Source organism: Chrysochloris asiatica, unplaced genomic scaffold (assembly GCF_000296735.1).
Source record: "Chrysochloris asiatica unplaced genomic scaffold, ChrAsi1.0 scaffold00113, whole genome shotgun sequence".
In the NCBI taxonomy this organism is placed as follows: Eukaryota; Metazoa; Chordata; class Mammalia; order Afrosoricida; family Chrysochloridae; genus Chrysochloris; species Chrysochloris asiatica.
The window spans coordinates 9,653,143-9,670,439 of NW_006408631.1; the positions used below are offsets into that span (position 1 = coordinate 9,653,143).

The 17,297-nt window shown below is 40.6% G+C and overlaps 1 protein-coding gene across 1 annotated transcript in view; it reads left to right on the top strand.

Moving 5' to 3' along the window:
* The window catches only part of IGSF10 (immunoglobulin superfamily, member 10), a 34,992-nt gene that overhangs the window by 13,562 nt on the left and 4,133 nt on the right, over positions 1 to 17,297 (top strand). Inside the window, exons 3-5 of the mRNA XM_006867977.1 lie at positions 2,198 to 2,588; positions 5,667 to 10,010; positions 10,493 to 11,393. Coding sequence (XP_006868039.1) covers positions 2,198 to 2,588; positions 5,667 to 10,010; positions 10,493 to 11,393 — 5,636 coding nt within the window. The remainder of the gene's footprint in view (positions 1 to 2,197; positions 2,589 to 5,666; positions 10,011 to 10,492; positions 11,394 to 17,297) is intronic.

The window sequence follows — 17,297 nt, forward strand, 5'->3', positions numbered from 1 at the left end:
GCTCCTAGACTGAAAAGTTAATCACTCCCCTCCTTGCTATAAAATGTCTACCTTTACATTTCCGACCCTCACAATCAGTCCTGATAACAATTATTCAATATTCTATCACAAGAGACCCGTCTGCATTTCATTGCATTCAACCCTGCCTAGACAGATTGAATGCTACTCACTGGAGATTCTACCTTCCTCCATGCCCTCTGGATCTAGGTTCACTCTTGAAAGCTTGTAAGCCAGTCACTTCTTGCCTTTGTAGCTCCCCACCCCCCCATTTTGGGTAGCCAATGTCCAAGTTGCCCATCCCTGTTTACTCTGTGTGTGGAGGGGTAGGAATGATTCTTTCTGTAAGGACTTGTTCCCTCTTTTGAGCTACTGCTTCCATAGGTGTAGGTCAAGTTCATCAAATTGTTTGAGAATACTTTTTTTTTTTTCCTCTTCTTTTTACTCTGGTTGAGCTCTGATCATCCAGTCACTGAAGCCAGGATAAGTGGGTATTATCTGCAAGTGTGGGTGTTCTTATGCATATGCCCAATATATTTTTTAAAAACCCACAGAGTTGTACATTTTAAAAGGGCATATTTTATGGCATGTGAACTGTATTTCAATACGGTTTTTATAAATATGAAAAAATAAATTAAAATCAATATGTATTCCTTTTTATGAACAGACACAGACTTGAGAAGTCTTAAATTTACTTGAAATATTGAGATATTTAAAATATTTTGATTATGGAAATTTTCAACCACCTACAAAAGTAGATGAAAAGTATAATGAACTTGAATGTATCATCATCTGGCTTTAATAGTTATCAGCACATGACAAATCTTACCTATCTGTACACCAACCCACCCTTTTGCCCTCCACTGGATTGTTTTGGAACAAATTCAAGATATTATAATATTTCATCTGTAAATGCTCCACATCTCAAGTAAGGAAATCTTTGACAAATAAGCATACTACCATTATTATATCTTCAAAAATTGAACAATTCCTTAATATCATCAAATGTTCATGAATGGCCCAATTTCCCTGATAGGTTTAATTTGAAACTGATTTGTTTGCATTATAAAGTACTTGTCAAGTCAATTCTGACCCATAGTGATCCTGTATAGGGTTTCGAAGGAGCAGCTGGTGAGCTTGAACCACCAACCTTGCAGTTCAAATGACTTTACAGTCTGACGCATTAGCCCACAGTGCCACACCAGGACTCCATTTTTTTGCATTGAGATCCTGTAAAAAGAGACATGGGAGGCATTGTCTGACCTCTTCTGACTTCACAAGGAAGGGGAAAGAATTACTACGAACATCAGCCCAAGATCAATTTCTCTAAGTTGAAATTAGACATGCTTCCACTCTCTACCATATTCAGAGTTACAGGGTTTATTAGGGAAGTCAATAGGTTACAATTAAGGATCAGAAATACTCAGGGTACATTCCAGTCAGGACAGCCTCTTCTCAGTCATGCCCACAAGCAAGCCTTTCTTTTAGCCCATTACCCCTACTTGGGCAATGTTACAAAGCTCTTTTGGGCTACCAATAAATGCCCAAAGGGTGCGCCACTCTACTGTGGTCTCAGCCCCAAAGTGCTCAACTCTAGCTCCATGGGTCAGTAAACCTGGTTCCTCAGATCAAGTGTCTGGAGGCACCCCACTCCAAAATCAAGCCTCCTTCCAGAAGGCACTACCACTCTGTCTATTGCTCTGACTCTTGGTCCCATTGCTGCTGCTTCTCTGCCATTTCTCTGTCGCTCCTCTGGTATCACAGTTGTGTCTCTTGGATTGGGGAATTTCAACACATATGGATCCCAAGGATAGATAGACTCCACTGGCTCGTTTTCTTTGATGGAAGTGAGATTTACCTGTTCCTACACTTCTGAAGTGGCTCAATTTATACCCACGTTAGAGTTCCAAGTTTTTACAATCACAATTAGCCTTGTTAGCAATCACTCACAGTTGAATCATATCTTCTTATCAGCATATTCCCCCACCTTCTCTTACCCAGAACCATCAGGAAAAAGTTGTTTGGTGAGAGTTACAAAGACCATGGTTAAAGAAATATAATAAACAATTCACTGCACCACAGAGCCAAACAAGGTACATACATTGTATTGGGTTATCTCAACATATGTCTTATTACTACATAAGTTTCCCTTTTGTGAAAATCATTCTGACATCATAAATGTGCTCCTTTTCCTTCTTAGGTCTTAAAAATGAGCTATAACAAAGTTCGAAAACTTCAGAAGGAGACTTTTTATGGCCTAAGGAGTTTGACACGGTTGCATATGGACCACAACAATATTGAGTTTATAAACCCAGAAGTTTTTTATGGACTCACCCTTCTCCGAATGGTCCATTTAGAAGGAAATCAACTGACGAAACTCCATCCAGATACATTTGTCTCTTTGCGCTACCTCCAGATATTTAAAACATCTTTCATTAAGTATTTGTACTTGTCTGATAACTTCCTGACCTACCTCCCCCAAGAGATGGTCTCCTACATGCCCAGGCTGGAAAGCCTTTATCTTCATGGAAATCCATGGACCTGTGATTGCCACTTAAAATGGTTGTCTGATTGGATTCAGGAAAAGCCAGGTATCTATACTGTCTGTTTCTTTATCTTTAACTAAATTGAGAAAACCTGGAGGTGTTTGTCAGTATGTGGAGAGGCCAAAGTAATTTTGCTGGAAAGATAATCAAGTCTACATAATAATTCAGTGATAATGAATGTTCCTTATTTATTAATCAAATCATCATTCTTCGTTTTGGTCAATTTTCAGTTATATCTTCTGGATTTTGGCAAAATAGGGTATTAAGAAATATGTGTGTTACTCTTAACTATTTACTATGAACAAAGAAAACCCTTCTCCCTCCTTATCCCCTTCCAGTTCATTCAGTTACTACTGAATGTTGACACATTTCTTACTGTACCTCTACCCGAAGTCGTGTGATAGTGATGGAAAACATCAAGAGCATCAACTTCTCTAACCGAGCTTTCCATGACTGTAAACAAGTGAGCAGACATGAAAAGAGGGTGCAATGTGCTTTGATGGTAAAAGTGTAAAACTCCCATGAAGAGTACAAGATCCATTCAGCCAATAGTCACTCTTTGTGAACTTCTGATATGCAAGGGACTTGTAGGAGCTGGGGATCCCAAAATGAATAAGACTGATTAAGGCCCCTGCTGTGGTGGATCTTACATTCTAATGAGGAAGATGGGTAAACAACTAATTATACCATTAGTTGCTAGATTTCATTTACATAATTGTTTAATTTCAATTAAGTCTTTAAGATAATAACTGAAAAGAGTAGATTTAGTTTAGCACCAAAGAGATCATTAATCTTCAGAATAATGCAGTGAGGCCAGTAATGCATTTTACAGATGAGAAAACCAACAACTAGGTTGTTAAGTGATTAATAGATATGGACATCCACTGTCCACATCCTTAAACCGCTGTTAACTATTGCTGCCTCAAACATGTTTTAGTTTCTCTCTGACCTCTTTCCATAAATATTTGAGTTTGTGAAATGCATTAATTCATTGACCATCTGCTGTGCACTTTGAATTGTGAAGGAATAAAGGGACGTTATAGTCTCAAGCCTTAGAGGAAATTTTAGACCTACGCAGAGTAGATTTTTAAAAGTATGAACAAAGTGTTGTTACTGCTCCTGTTGCTGTTAAATGCCGTCAAGTTGGGTCTGACCCATAGTGACCCTGTATAGGGTTTCTGAGAAGCAGCTGGTGAACTTGAACTGCTGAACTTGAAGTTCAAACAGCACCACATCAGGATTCCTATGAACAAAGTAGGAACATAAAAGTCAGAGCAATTTTCTGCTGCAGGAATCATGGAAGACTTCACAGAGGTGTGGCATTTGACCTCGGTGGGAAAGGATGGATAACATGTTCAGAAATGGAGATGAGGAGCTCTGGTGGCTCAGTGGTTTAATTGCTTACCAAAAAGTCAGCAGTTCAAACACACCAGCATCTTTGTGGAGAAAGATATGGCAGTCTGCTTTTGTACATTTTACAGTCTTGTGAACCCTATGAGGCAGTTCTAGTTCTACTCTTTCCTATCTAGTCACTATAGGCAAAATAGATGCAACTGGCAACGTGACACTCCATCTTAACATTTCATATCCTGGCTGTCTGTTCTGAAAGCTATTTCTTAAGCCCAGGCTAATCTAGTTCATGGAAATACCTTTCCTGTTCAGCTTTATGCTTCTGAGCACACAAATCCTCACTGAAATGTTACCTTAAAAAAATCATTTTTATTGTTATAGAGAGCATACATAGAAACAAACACCAAGTCAGCTGTTTCAACATGTACCATTCAGTAGTAACACTGATTACTTACTTCCAGTTGTGAAGCTATTCTCATTCTCTTTTCTGGGTTGTTCCTTCCCATTATCATAAGCTCACTTCCCCTAAGGTTCCTATCTAATCTTTTGAAGTTCTGTCACTTTGACACCAAAAAAGATAATTCTTAAAAGAGCAGAATCAAGGCAGATAGAATGTCATTTTCTTTCCTTTATTCAGTTCTTCCTCCCTCCTTGCTTCCCTCCCTTCAGCTGTTCTTTTTCCCTTTTCTTCCACTAATCTTTCCTGAGAACCCATTGGCGAGGGCTGGGGACATACACACGTGAATAAGCAGGGTTTTTACTCTTTTGCAGATTTCAGTCTTATGGGAAGACAAACAACTAAAAAGTAATTTTAATAGTGGATGGTGAGGGGCGAAAGGTGCCAGGATCCCATAAAGCATGGAGCCCACCAAAAAGAAGCGTTGTTTAAGCAGGGTCCTGAAGCATGATTACTAAGTGGTTAAGCATTGGTGGAAGAGGGTGTATCCAGCAACAAGTATGTGGGGAATGGAAAGAACAGCATAGACCATTGCAGCCCGAGATATATACATATATCTGGTAGCGTAGTGGTTACGAATCGGGCTGCGAACCTTAAGGTCAGTGGTTTGAAACTACCAGCCGCTCCGCGGGAGAAAGATGAGGCTTTCTACTCCTGTAAGGATTTACACCCTCGGAAACCCTGTACAGGGTCGCTATGGGTCGGCTCCGACTCGAAGGCACTTAACAACAACAACAACAATATATATATATATAATATATATGACTACTATAAGGAGCTCTGGTAGCGTAGTGGTTATGAATCAGGCTGCTAACCTCAGGGTCAGCAGTTCGAAACTACCAGCTGTTCCGCGGGAAAAAGATGAGGCTTCCTGCTCCTGTAAAGATTTACAGCCTTGAAAACCCTGTGTGGGGTCACTATGAGTTGGAACCAACTCCATGGTACTTAACAACAATTACAACAACAACTATATATATACATGTATGGAGTACTGGTGTGGTGCTGTCAGATAAGCATGGGACCACAAGGTCTGTTTGAACTATAAAGTCAGCAGTTCAAACTCACCAGCCACTCCTTGGAAACCCTATACAGGGTTACTATGATTCAGAACTAACTCAATGGCATGTAAAAATAACAACAATATACATGTATGTATTAAGCAGTCGATTGAGAGAAAAAATGCTAAAAATTTTCTATGAAATATGAAAATTTCCAGATTGTTTCAAATTCTAGCAAAAGCTATTGCTTCAAAATGTTCAAATGTTCATTCATATAGAAGCCACAACTGGCAATAACTCAATTGTAATTTTTCCTAGATGTAATAAAATGCAAAAGAGACAGAAGTCCCTCCACTCCACAGCAATGTCCACTTTGCATGAACCCCAGGGCCTCCAAAGGCAAGTCCTTCACCATGGTCCCAGCTGCAGCTTTCCTATGTGTCAAACCAACTATTGACCCATCCCTGAAACTTAAGAACCTGAGCATTCTGGAAGAAGGTGGTTCTGCTGCCATCTCTCCCCAAGATTTCATGGCTCCGTTTGGCTCCCTTACCATGAATATGACGGACCAGTCTGGAAATGAAGCTAATGTGGTCTGCAGTATCCAGCAACCTTCAAGGACATCATCCACTGAATTCACTGAAGAAAATGACTACATCATGTTAAACATGTCATTTTCTACATTTCTGGTCTGTAACATAGACTACAGCTACATTCAGTCAGTGTGGCAAGTTCTAGCTTTGTATAGTGACTCTCCTCTGATACTAGAAAGGAGACATTTGATCACTGAGACACCACAGCTTTGCTACAAATATGAGCAGGTGACTTCTATGCCTGAAAGCATTTTCACCAATATAGAAGCTAATCTCAGAACAGATCCTTCTTGGTTAATGCAACATCAAATTTCCTTGCAACTAAACAGATCTGCTACCACCTTCAGTACATTGCATATCCACTTCTTGAGTGATGCCCACATCACTCTACCAAAGGCAGAGATGAGGCCAGTGAAATACAAATGGACCATGATTTCAAGAGATAACAATACTAAGCTGGAACACACTGTTGTGGTTGGTGGGACCATTGAATTGGATTGTCCAGGTCAAGGAGACCCCACCCCACATCTGGAGTGGCTTCTAGCTGATGGGAGTAAAGTCAGAGCCCCATACGTTAGTGAAGATGGGCGAATCCTAATAGACAAAAATGGAAAACTGGAACTTCAAATGGCTGATAGTTTTGACACAGGCATATACCACTGCATAAGCACCAACTATGATGATGCAGATATTCTTACCTACAGGATAAGTGTGATAGAGCCCTCTGTAGAGGCCCTTCATGAAAATGGGGTTCATCACACAGCTTTCACTGGTGAAACACTTGACCTTGACTGTTATTCTACTGGTATCCCAGATGCCTCGGTTAGCTGGGTTCTTCCCGGAAACTCTGTGCTCTATATGTCTTCAAAAGACAAGCAAATTCTTAACAATGGCACATTAAGAATATTACATGTCACCCCAAAAGACCAAGGTCACTACCATTGTGTAGCAGCCAATCCAGCAGGGGTTGATCTTTTGATTTTCCAAGTTTCAGTCAAAATAAAAGGACAAAGGCCCACAGAGCATGATGGAGAAACAGATGGTTCTGGACTTGATGAACCCAATGTCACTGTGTACCCTCAGGAGTCACCACCAGCTCTACAACTGCCTACATTGGCTACCATGAAAGTTGAGGCTGAAAAACAAGAATTGAGCACAAGTAAGAAACACAATTATCGGGAGTTAATACACCGGCGACGTGGAGATTCAGCAAATTGGCATTTTAGGGAACATAGGAGGCAGTTTCTTCCCTCTGCGCAGAGAATTGACCCACAACACTGGGCAGTGCTTTTGGAGAAAGCTAAAAAGAATGCTGCCCCAGAGAAACCAGAAAACACCACAATACAGCCAGCTCCAGTATCCACCCAGCTCCTGAAACAACCTGGCCCGGAAGAAGAAAGTTCAGGTATGCTTCCTCCAGATGAGGAATACATGGTTCTGGCAAGTAAAGTTCCTTATGTTCCATCAAGGACAGTTGCTGCTGATTCCAAAACTATATCTGATAGCCCTGTGATAGATATAACAACTTCCAGCACCGAAGTCTCCCCAGTTGTGAGTCCACAAACACTAGCACCTGAAAAACCTATAAATTTCAATCGATATCCTCCTGACAAACCTACAGTCAGGTCAGTGAATAGAAATCCAACCACATCAACCAAAATGCCAGATAAAAATAACCAAAAGTCACCCACTATCCTTCCTCTACTATCTGGAGCAACTGAACTTCAGGACACAGAGCAGATAGGGAAAAGAAGAGACCATTTCCAAAGTGTATCCTCAACACCAGTGGGGACTATGATCAGTTCTGTCAATAGCAAAATACTTAGCAGTGCTAATAACAAAGCTGATCTACTCTTAGTGTCGGTAAATACCACAAATAATCATCAGACATCTGGAAGAGTAGTCAGTGAACACAGGAGAAATTATTCCTTTCACACTTCAAAAAAACTTCACACTTCTACACTTCCTACAGATCCATACACTGCTGCCAATTCTCAGTTACAGATTCCTAGAAATACTACAACTAGGATTGCCCTCTCCAGACACTTTGGGAGACGGAGGAAATTCTGGGGTAGAGGGCGAATTATCAGCCCATATAGAACTCCTATTCTTGGACGGCAAAGATATGGCTTTGTGAGACCCAGATTCAGAGGTTATTCTGAAGACATCACTACAGCATTTTCAGCTACAGAGATCAGTGGGATATGCCCATCTTGTTCTTCCAGAGAGAAGCTCACCCCTGCTACAGCATGGTCTTTTCCAACTTCTTCTCCAGTCACCCTCTCTCCAGCTGATATTGCCACAACCACATCAGAAGAGTCTACAACATTACTTCAGAATCCATCATTGCTGTTTGACAACAAACCAATCGCTATTGAAAAAACAACACCCATAACAATATATTTTAGTGCTGAAAGTATCCAAGGAATTCCATCTGGTACAGTTAGGATGTATGCCCCAACATCCACATATATGGAAAAAACTGATTTAATGAATGCTGGTTACCCAAATGAGCCTCCCACCCATGAAACTAGAAGAGATTCATTGTTTATATCATCACTTTCAGACCCCATCACCAAGCCATCTATACCTAGCACTATAACCATTACAAGTTTTTCAAGAAGGAAAACTCCATGGCATCACATTTTTGTAAATAACTATATCAAAAAAGAGAGGTTAAAGAATCAGCATAAATATGGTTCACAAAAAAGTACAGTCACAGGTCTTACAAAAATACCTCCTGCTTTACCCACAGATAAAGTTTCCCCTTTCCATTTAACAACACTCTCAGCAAGTGTGATGCAAATTCCATCTGTAACATTGTCTACAACTCACCATGGTTCCACTGAAATGCAAAGTCCTAGAAGTCTCCCAAAGATGAAGGGGCAGCCCTTCCCACCCCTTTATTCTACAGTTGATAGTGTCACAAGCAAACAATCACATACCACACACTTTATATCAATGCAAACAGCCACACTGGCAACTCCTCCTACTGCGTCTGCATCTGCCATTATCAGTAAAATCCAAACAGCCAGACCTGGGGCACAAAAAGAACAAAGACAAAAGGAGCCCCAAAAGAACAGAAATGACCCAAACGTCTCTCTAGGACAAAGTTCTGGCTTTGCTACCCTCACTGCTATGGTACCTCCTGTTCTAACCACAACTGAAGCTTCAATCAAGTCCAGAGTCTCTGCTTTTACCCATTCTGCCCTAGAAAATCCAGAAGGAATCTTAAACACAATTGGTTTCCAGTCAAGAACTCTTCCTCTGACAGATGTAATTGAGGAACTACCCCAAGAGAGTAGTCAGGCTTTGAAGAGCTTAGCTGCTTCTGAAACAATTTTGTCTGGCAAACACCACCAGAGTATTGCAACCAGGAAGACAATCATTAACCACTCAACTGTGCCACCATTCCTGAGCAGTCGTGCCACTCCAGTGCCAAGTCCTACCCGTCTCTTTACTCATAATGTGGTTACTGACAATGTGGCAAATCCCATTTTCAGGATGATGGCAAATACAATGGTCAAACCATCCGAGTCCTCACGGAATGATGCTAATTCATACCATTTAGCAGCACAGGCTGCACCGTCTGCCAAGGTTCACCCAAATGCCAAGTCTACAATTGGACTAATCTACGCTAATGAGGTACATTCTACTTCTATGCCAACACTAATTACAGTTAAGCCACAGAGTTCTAAATTGACTTCCTCTCCCTGGTCAGAAAACCATTTTTGGAACAAGTCATACCCAGAGATTGCTGAAAAAGGCAAAAAGCCAGTAGTAAACATCTTGCCCCTTCTAGGCTTGCCAGAGGACACTATCCATGCATCAAATTGGGATGGACAGAAGACTACAGAGAAAAGTGCCTTTGAGAAGACACCAGTTAAAAAAATAACCACTTCTGCATTCCTTCCCTTTGACTCGTCGTCTAGAAATACGTTTGAAAAACCCAGAATTGTTGGAGGCAAAGCTGCAAGTTTTACCGTTCCTGCTAACTCAGATGCCTTTCTTCCCTGTGAGGCCATTGGCAACCCCCTGCCTACCATCCACTGGACCAGAGTCTCATCAGGTATTTGAAATGGTTTCATTTCACTGAGTCTTCTTCATTAGCTATAAAGCAGGAAAACATTATGTTCTGTTTCAGGGTCACAAGTCCAAAGAATCAACACTAGTTTCAGATTTGTGTAACACATAGAAAGTATTAATATCCTCACTTGACACTTTCATATTTTGCTCATTAAGATGTTTTAAAACATTCTTTTCTTAAATTAGAAGTAGACCCAAAGAAAGTTGATTTGAAAAAGACAGAATGGTTATAGTGGTCACTCATCTGGCTTTTAAATTATAAGTGTGTGGATAATACATTCCAGGAATAATTTCAGCAGTCTGAGAACTAAATGTCCTAGTTTTGTTTTTAAATATATTATTTTCTCAGCAACCTAACAAAAAGATAGCTTTCCCTTTTGAGATTACCATTTGAATAAATTATGTTTCTTTTAACAAAACTTGGATGGCCTATGGCTATAATTTTTTTCTTCTTCTGCTTCTCAGGACTTGATTTGTCTAAAAGGAATCAGAATAGCAGGTTCCAGGTGCTCCCCAATGGTACACTGTCCATTCACAGGGTGGACATTCAGGACCGTGGACAGTACCTTTGTTCAGCATCCAATCCTTTTGGCACTGACCGCCTTCATGTTACCTTGTCTGTGGTTTCCTATCCCCCCAGGATCCTGGAGAGACATACCAAAGAGATCACAGTTCATTCTGGAAGCACTCTGGAATTAAAGTGCAGAGCCGAAGGTAGGCCAAGCCCTCTGATTTCCTGGATTCTGGCAAACAAGACTGTTGTCCCAGAATCATCTGAAAGGCACAGGCAGGCCTTAGTGAAATCTGATGGAACGCTGGTGATTTATAACCTCAGTGTGTATGACCGCGGCTTTTACAAATGCACAGCCAGCAACCCAGCTGGCCAGGATTCACTGCTGGTTAAAATACAAGTCATTGCAGCTCCACCTGTTATTCGGGAACAAAAGAAGCAAATCCTCATAGGGACTTTGGGTGAAAGTTTGAGACTACCCTGTACTGCAGAAGGCACTCCTCAGCCCAGAATTCATTGGGTCCTCCCTGATGGTACAGAAGTGAAACCATTAAAGTTGATCAATTCCAAGTTGTTCTTATTTTCAAATGGAACTCTGTATATTAGAAATGTAGCCTCTCCTGACAGGGGCACTTATGAGTGTATTGCTACCAGCTCCACTGGCTCAGAGAGAAGGGTGGTAATTCTGACAGTGGAAGCTCAAGACACCATTCCCAGAATAGAAATTGCATCCCAGAAATGGACCGAGGTGAATTTTGGGGACAAGTTACTACTGAACTGCTCAGCGACTGGAGAACCCAAACCCAAAATAATCTGGAGGTTACCATCCAAGGCTGTTGTAGACCAGTGGCATAGGTAAGCTCATCTTTGTGTTGGAATTATAGTATTTCATTGTACAACTTATGAAACATGTATTGAGGTTAACAGCAGTTTAAGAGGGCCCCAGATTCTGCACATAAAGGCATCCTTTCCAAATAGAACCAATCCTTTTGATGTCATTGAGAATATAAAACCCAAGCTTATTTACATGGTTAACTCTAAGGGTCAGCTTCTTATTAATTTTATAGAATTAAAAGAAGGATGAGAGTCTCATTTGCCTCCATGCTTATGATAGTTTTAAAATGGCAACTGTAAATGCATTCATATTCTCTCTACCCAAAATACAATGTTGTTGCTGTGTGCTTTTGAGTTGGTTCCAATTCATAGTGACCTTTCATAGGGTGTCTGAGAGCAGCTGGTAGGTTTGAACCTGACATTGCAGTACCACTCCAGAACTTATTCTACAGTGCAACACCAGGGTTCAAAATAGAGCAGGGAATTGATTTGATGCAATCAAGTTTCTGGAGAGGCATACTCCATTGCTTCGTTCTTCATCTTGTTTGTTTGGTAAGTGGTGTCAGCTAGGTTCTGACTCATAGAAACCCCTATAGGCTTTCTGAGAGTGGTTGGTGGGTTTGAACCACCATCCTTGTGGTTAGCTGTCCAATGCTTATCCTATAGTGCCACACCAGGACTCCATAGTCTCCTATTAAACATTTTTAATTTTAGTACAAGCAGAACATAAATTTTTTTCCCATATAATGGGAAAGCCCTTTAAAAAAGTAACAACATATAGACCTTCACATGGCTGAATGTGTCTATAACCTCTAGCATCTTTTGGGGCACGTAGATACATATATAAATGTTCTTCAATATGCTCTTGTACAAGAATATGGATACTTATTGAAAAAACAGTTTCCATTGAATTGATTGACTCATTTTGATCCCATGTTGAGCCAGAGTAGAACTATGTTCCATAAAGTTTCCAATGACTGATTTTTCAGAAACAGATTGCCTTGCCAGCTCTTTCTTCCAAGGTGGTGGATGGATTTGAACTTATAACCTTTCAGTTAGTAGCTGGATATACTAACTATTTGTACCATCTAGAGATTATAGCTTATAACTTATTGTTGTTTTTAAATGTCGTTGAGTCTGATCCAACTCATAGCGACCCTGAATAAAGTTTCTGATGAAGCAACTGGTGGGTTTTAAGCTTGTGGTCTGCAGTCCAATGCTGATCCTACAGCACCACACCAGGAGTCCATTACAGCTTATGGTGGTGGTTATGTGCCGTGGAGTCGGTTCTGGCTCATAGCCACCCTGTACAGTGTTTCCGAGGCTGTAAATCTTTACAAAAGCAGAACGCCTCATCGTCTCCTGCAGAACAGCTGGTAGTTTCGATCTGCTGATCTTGAGATTAGTAGCCCGATTCGTAACCACTATGCTACTAGAGCTCCTTTTACAGCTTATAAGAGGTATCAATTTTGGCATCTGCATGACTTTACACAGTGATTTTCCAGAAAGTACCAGAACAAAAATATGAGATAAACATTTCCATTTTATGCATTTGTTTATTCATTCGTGGAAAATACCCAGGCAGGAAAATTTCTAAATGCTAGATAAAAACTTTTACTAATGTCAAAAATTGAAGAGTATATCTTTTTAGTGTTAGAATGAGCTGTTGTTGCATGCCATGATATTGCATTCAAAAGTAAATGTTAATTTTCAAGTTTTTAAAATAATAGCAGTTCTCAAAATTACTTAAAATGTCATGTTGCATTTATTTGAGATTTAAAATAAAACTGTTGTTATAAAATGTAAATATTTATGTTTGTTATCCTGTACACATCTATTCCTGGATGGTGTCAGATCTTTTCAAAGCTTTATCTACTGAGTATTGCATTTAATTTCACAATAATAGCATATCATAGCTTGGCCTTCAAGTAATTGCAAGCATTTCATTTATACTGAATGCCAGTTCTATTTTCTGAAATTAATGCATTTACAGTAAATTTCATAGTTCATGGACACAGTTCTCAATTACTCAGCAGTTGCTCATTATGCCGTGTAATATGAATATAATTTGCATTATACATGTAGGAACCAGCGTAAGAGATTGAGACAGCATCACACTTGTAATGGTAGTAACAAATAAAGGTCAGATTTTTGGTTGTAAAGACAGGGTCAAAAACATTCACTGTGTAGCAAGCCAATTTTTAGAAAATTAAAATCTTACACAGTGATTTTACGAATCAGGCTGCTAATTTAAAAAATAAAAAAGTTAATGCAAAGAAAATATATAAAGTGTTCTAAAACACATTCGTGCCTCAGAATCAGTCCTGATTAAGTATTACGATGAAATCCTGCAAGGAAGTTAGGCAGGTTGTTTATATTTTGTTTAGGGAAAATATTTAAAACATAGAAAAACTGTTCATACTATAGAAGTGAGGCAGACTGTATAAGATCACAGGTATTTTACTGATTAAAAAAATCAAGACTATTTTCACTTACATGCTTTAGATACTTCAACTGAAAGAAAAAAAAGGCAGTTCTGTTCCATCAGTTTGTTGTTTTTTCAAAAAAGGCCTACTGTTTTCTTAACTTTAGAAGACTGAGTTTAAATTTAAAAAAAACTAAAATAAAACACTTCCACCATAGCATTGCTGACCCAAGTGTACTCTACAATACCCCAAATAAACAAAACCCTTTTAGTTTCTTACAATTCTTGTCATTATCCAAAAAGTCTTTGTAATGGTCCCAGACACAGAGCACTATTAATGTACCTCTGTTACTTTCCATTTAACTTGTACAGAGTGTAGTTCAGGCAGAGTTGTATGTCCTTTCCTTTGGGACTTTGCTTGTTCCAGGTTCAGGATGTCAGACCTCACCACAGGCCTGCTGTATTCCTATCTGCAGGATAAAAAGAGTCCTAAATGAATGTAATGTTGTTGTTAAGTGCCCTGGAATTGGTTCCGTCTCATAGCAACCCTGTATAGGGGTTCTGAGGAGTGGCTAATGGATTTGGACTGCTGACCATATGGTTAGCAGTTCAGCCCTTAAACTTCAGTGCCACAATGTTGTTGTTGTTGTTGTTAAGTGCCCTAGAGTTGGTTTTGGCTCATATAGAGGAGCTCTGGTAGCGTAGTGGTTACGAATCGGGCTGCGAACCTTAAGGTCAGCGGTTCGAAACTACCAGCCGCTCCACGGGAGAAAGATGAGGCTTTCTACTCCCGTAAAGATTTACACCCTCGGAAACCCTATACAGGGTCGCTATGGGTCGGAACCGACTCAACGGCACTTAACAACAACAACAACAGAGTTTCCAAGGAGCAGCTGGTGGGTTTGAACTTCCGACCTTCTGGTTTGCAGTCCAGTGCTGATCCTACAGTGTCACAGGATTCCATATCTGGGGGGAAATGTAAATTCTCTGCAGGGAGTGGAACTGGAATGAATCAGCTCAAAGCCCTGCTTAAAGAAGGCCCCATGTGATTAAGATGCAGGTAATAAATACTCTTAGGGAAACTGCATTAAGATCTAAGATTTAGAGCAGTGGTTCTAGATTTTGGGACCCCTAAGAATCTCGATGTCTAGGCCTAATGCCACACAGACTAAATCAATAATTACGGGAGTGAGGCCCAGGGATCAGTAGTATTTTAAACACCACAGATAATTTTAATGTGCACTCAAGTTTGAGAATCAGTGTTTCTAGAGAGCAACTCTGGGGACATTTCTACCCTGTCTTAGAGGGTGGCTATGAGTCAGAACAGACTCCATGGCAATGGGTATTGTTTTGGTGTAGGAAGGAAGAGCCAGTGGCACTGTTGTTGTTGTTATATGCCATGGAGTCAGTTCTGACTCATAGCAACCCTGCATAGGGTTTCTGAGCCTGTAAATATTTATGGAAGCAGAAAGCCTCATCTTTCTTCCATGGAACAGATAGTAGTTTCAAACTGCTGATCGTGAGATTAGCAGCCAGATTTGTAACCTTGTAGCACAGTAAAAAAGAACTTGACCTGTGACCTGAGTCAGCCTGTTGGTGGTGTTAAGTGCTGTAGTGACCCTGTATAGATTTTTCAAGGAGTGGCTGGTGAGTTTGAACCCCTGGCTTTGTGGTTCAAACCAGCCATGAGGTTCAGCCATGTGGTTCAAACCAGCCATGAGGTTCCACAGCACCACACCAGGCACTATTATTGTTGTTGTTGTTGTTAAGTGCTGTCAAGTCTGTTCCCACCCATAGTAACCCTGTATAGGGTTTCCAAGGAGTATCTGGTGAGCTTGAACTGCCGATGTTGCAGTTCAAATGGCTTTGCAGTCTGGCACATTACCCACAGCGCCACACCAGGACACCAGGCACTATTATTATACCTCTCTAAATACCAGTTTGTATCTGTATAATTGGAAACTACAGATTTAAAGGCTAATGCAAAGCACCTGACAGTTTCTATTCCTTTTATTAGTGGTGGTTGTGTGCTGTGGAGTCAGTTCCAACTCATAGCGACCCTATATAGTGTTTCTGAGGCTGTAAATCTTTATGGGAGCAGAAAGCCTCATCTGTCTACCAGTGGAACTGCTGGTAGTTTTGAACTGTTGACTGTGAGATTAGCAGCCCATTTCATAACCACTCAGGGTCACTATGGGGCGGAATTGACTCAACGGCACTAAACAACGAACAATGCTACCAAAGCTCCTATTCCTTTTATTAAGGGAATCGATTCATTGTTGTTGATGTTGTTGTTAGGTACCATCTAGTCGATTCCAACTCATTTAGGCCTTATGCCCAGTGAAGGATACACTGCCCAGTCCTGCGTCATCCTCAAAATCATTGTTAGCTTAAGCCCATTGCTGCTGCCACTGTGCCAATCCATCTCATTGGGGGGGAGGGGGTCTTCCTCTTCAATCCATTATGATGATTTAATCTGGATTTACATGCCAGAGAAGTTCCTTTCACACTTGAGAAACAATGAAAAGAACACCAGTGCCCATTTAGAAAGCTTTAGTACAATCCTTTCCATGCTCCTTGTGACAGGTTTACTGGAGAATAAAAATTGACCTCAGGCTGTATGACTGTTAACTTTTGTTTCACCTACATGCTTAGGCTTTGTTACAAAAAAAATTAGAATACATATATAACAGATATGATCTCGTTTTAGCATCACTTTCCACTGGCGTTTCTGAAGAGCTAGAGTTGTTAGGTGCCACTGAGTCCGTTTCAATTCACAGTGACCCTTTGTACAACAGAATGACACACTGCCAGACCTGGGCCATCCTCACAATAATTTCTGAGCCCATTGTTGTAGTCACTGCATTAATCCATGTCGTTGAGGGTCTTTTTTTCCCCTCTGGTGTGGCGCTGAAGAATAAGCATTAGATAGCTAACCACGAGGTCAGCTGTTCAAACCCACCAGCCATTCCTTGGAAATTCTATACAGGGTCTCGATGAATCAGAACTGACTCAAAGGTATTTAACAAGATTAGTTTTACCAATGGAGGTCTGCCATCTAGTGGTTAAATGTAGTAATGGCAGGCTGTATCACGCCTGAGGTTATTTGCTTTGGATAAATCAGCCCTTGACAACTCTTCAAAGACGTTCTACACTGACATACACAGAGTCACCATTTATTGGAGTCATTTCAATGGCAACTGCTTGTTAGTGTCTATTCTCTCCAAAACCTACAGTCATCGAGTAGATTGGTTCATAAAGACCCTTTAGAATAGAACGGAACTCCCAAGACTACAGTCCCAATAGTGTGGCAGAGTCCTAGTGTGGCGCTGCAGGATAATGCGCTGGACTTCCAAACCGGTTTGAACCTCCAGGTCGGCAGTTCAAGCTTACCGGTGGCTTTTCGCAAACCCTGTGCAAAGTCGCTGTGAGTTGGAACCCAATCAATGGCACTTACCAACACAATGCCTTATCTTCCCCCAGTGGAGAGGTTGGTGAGT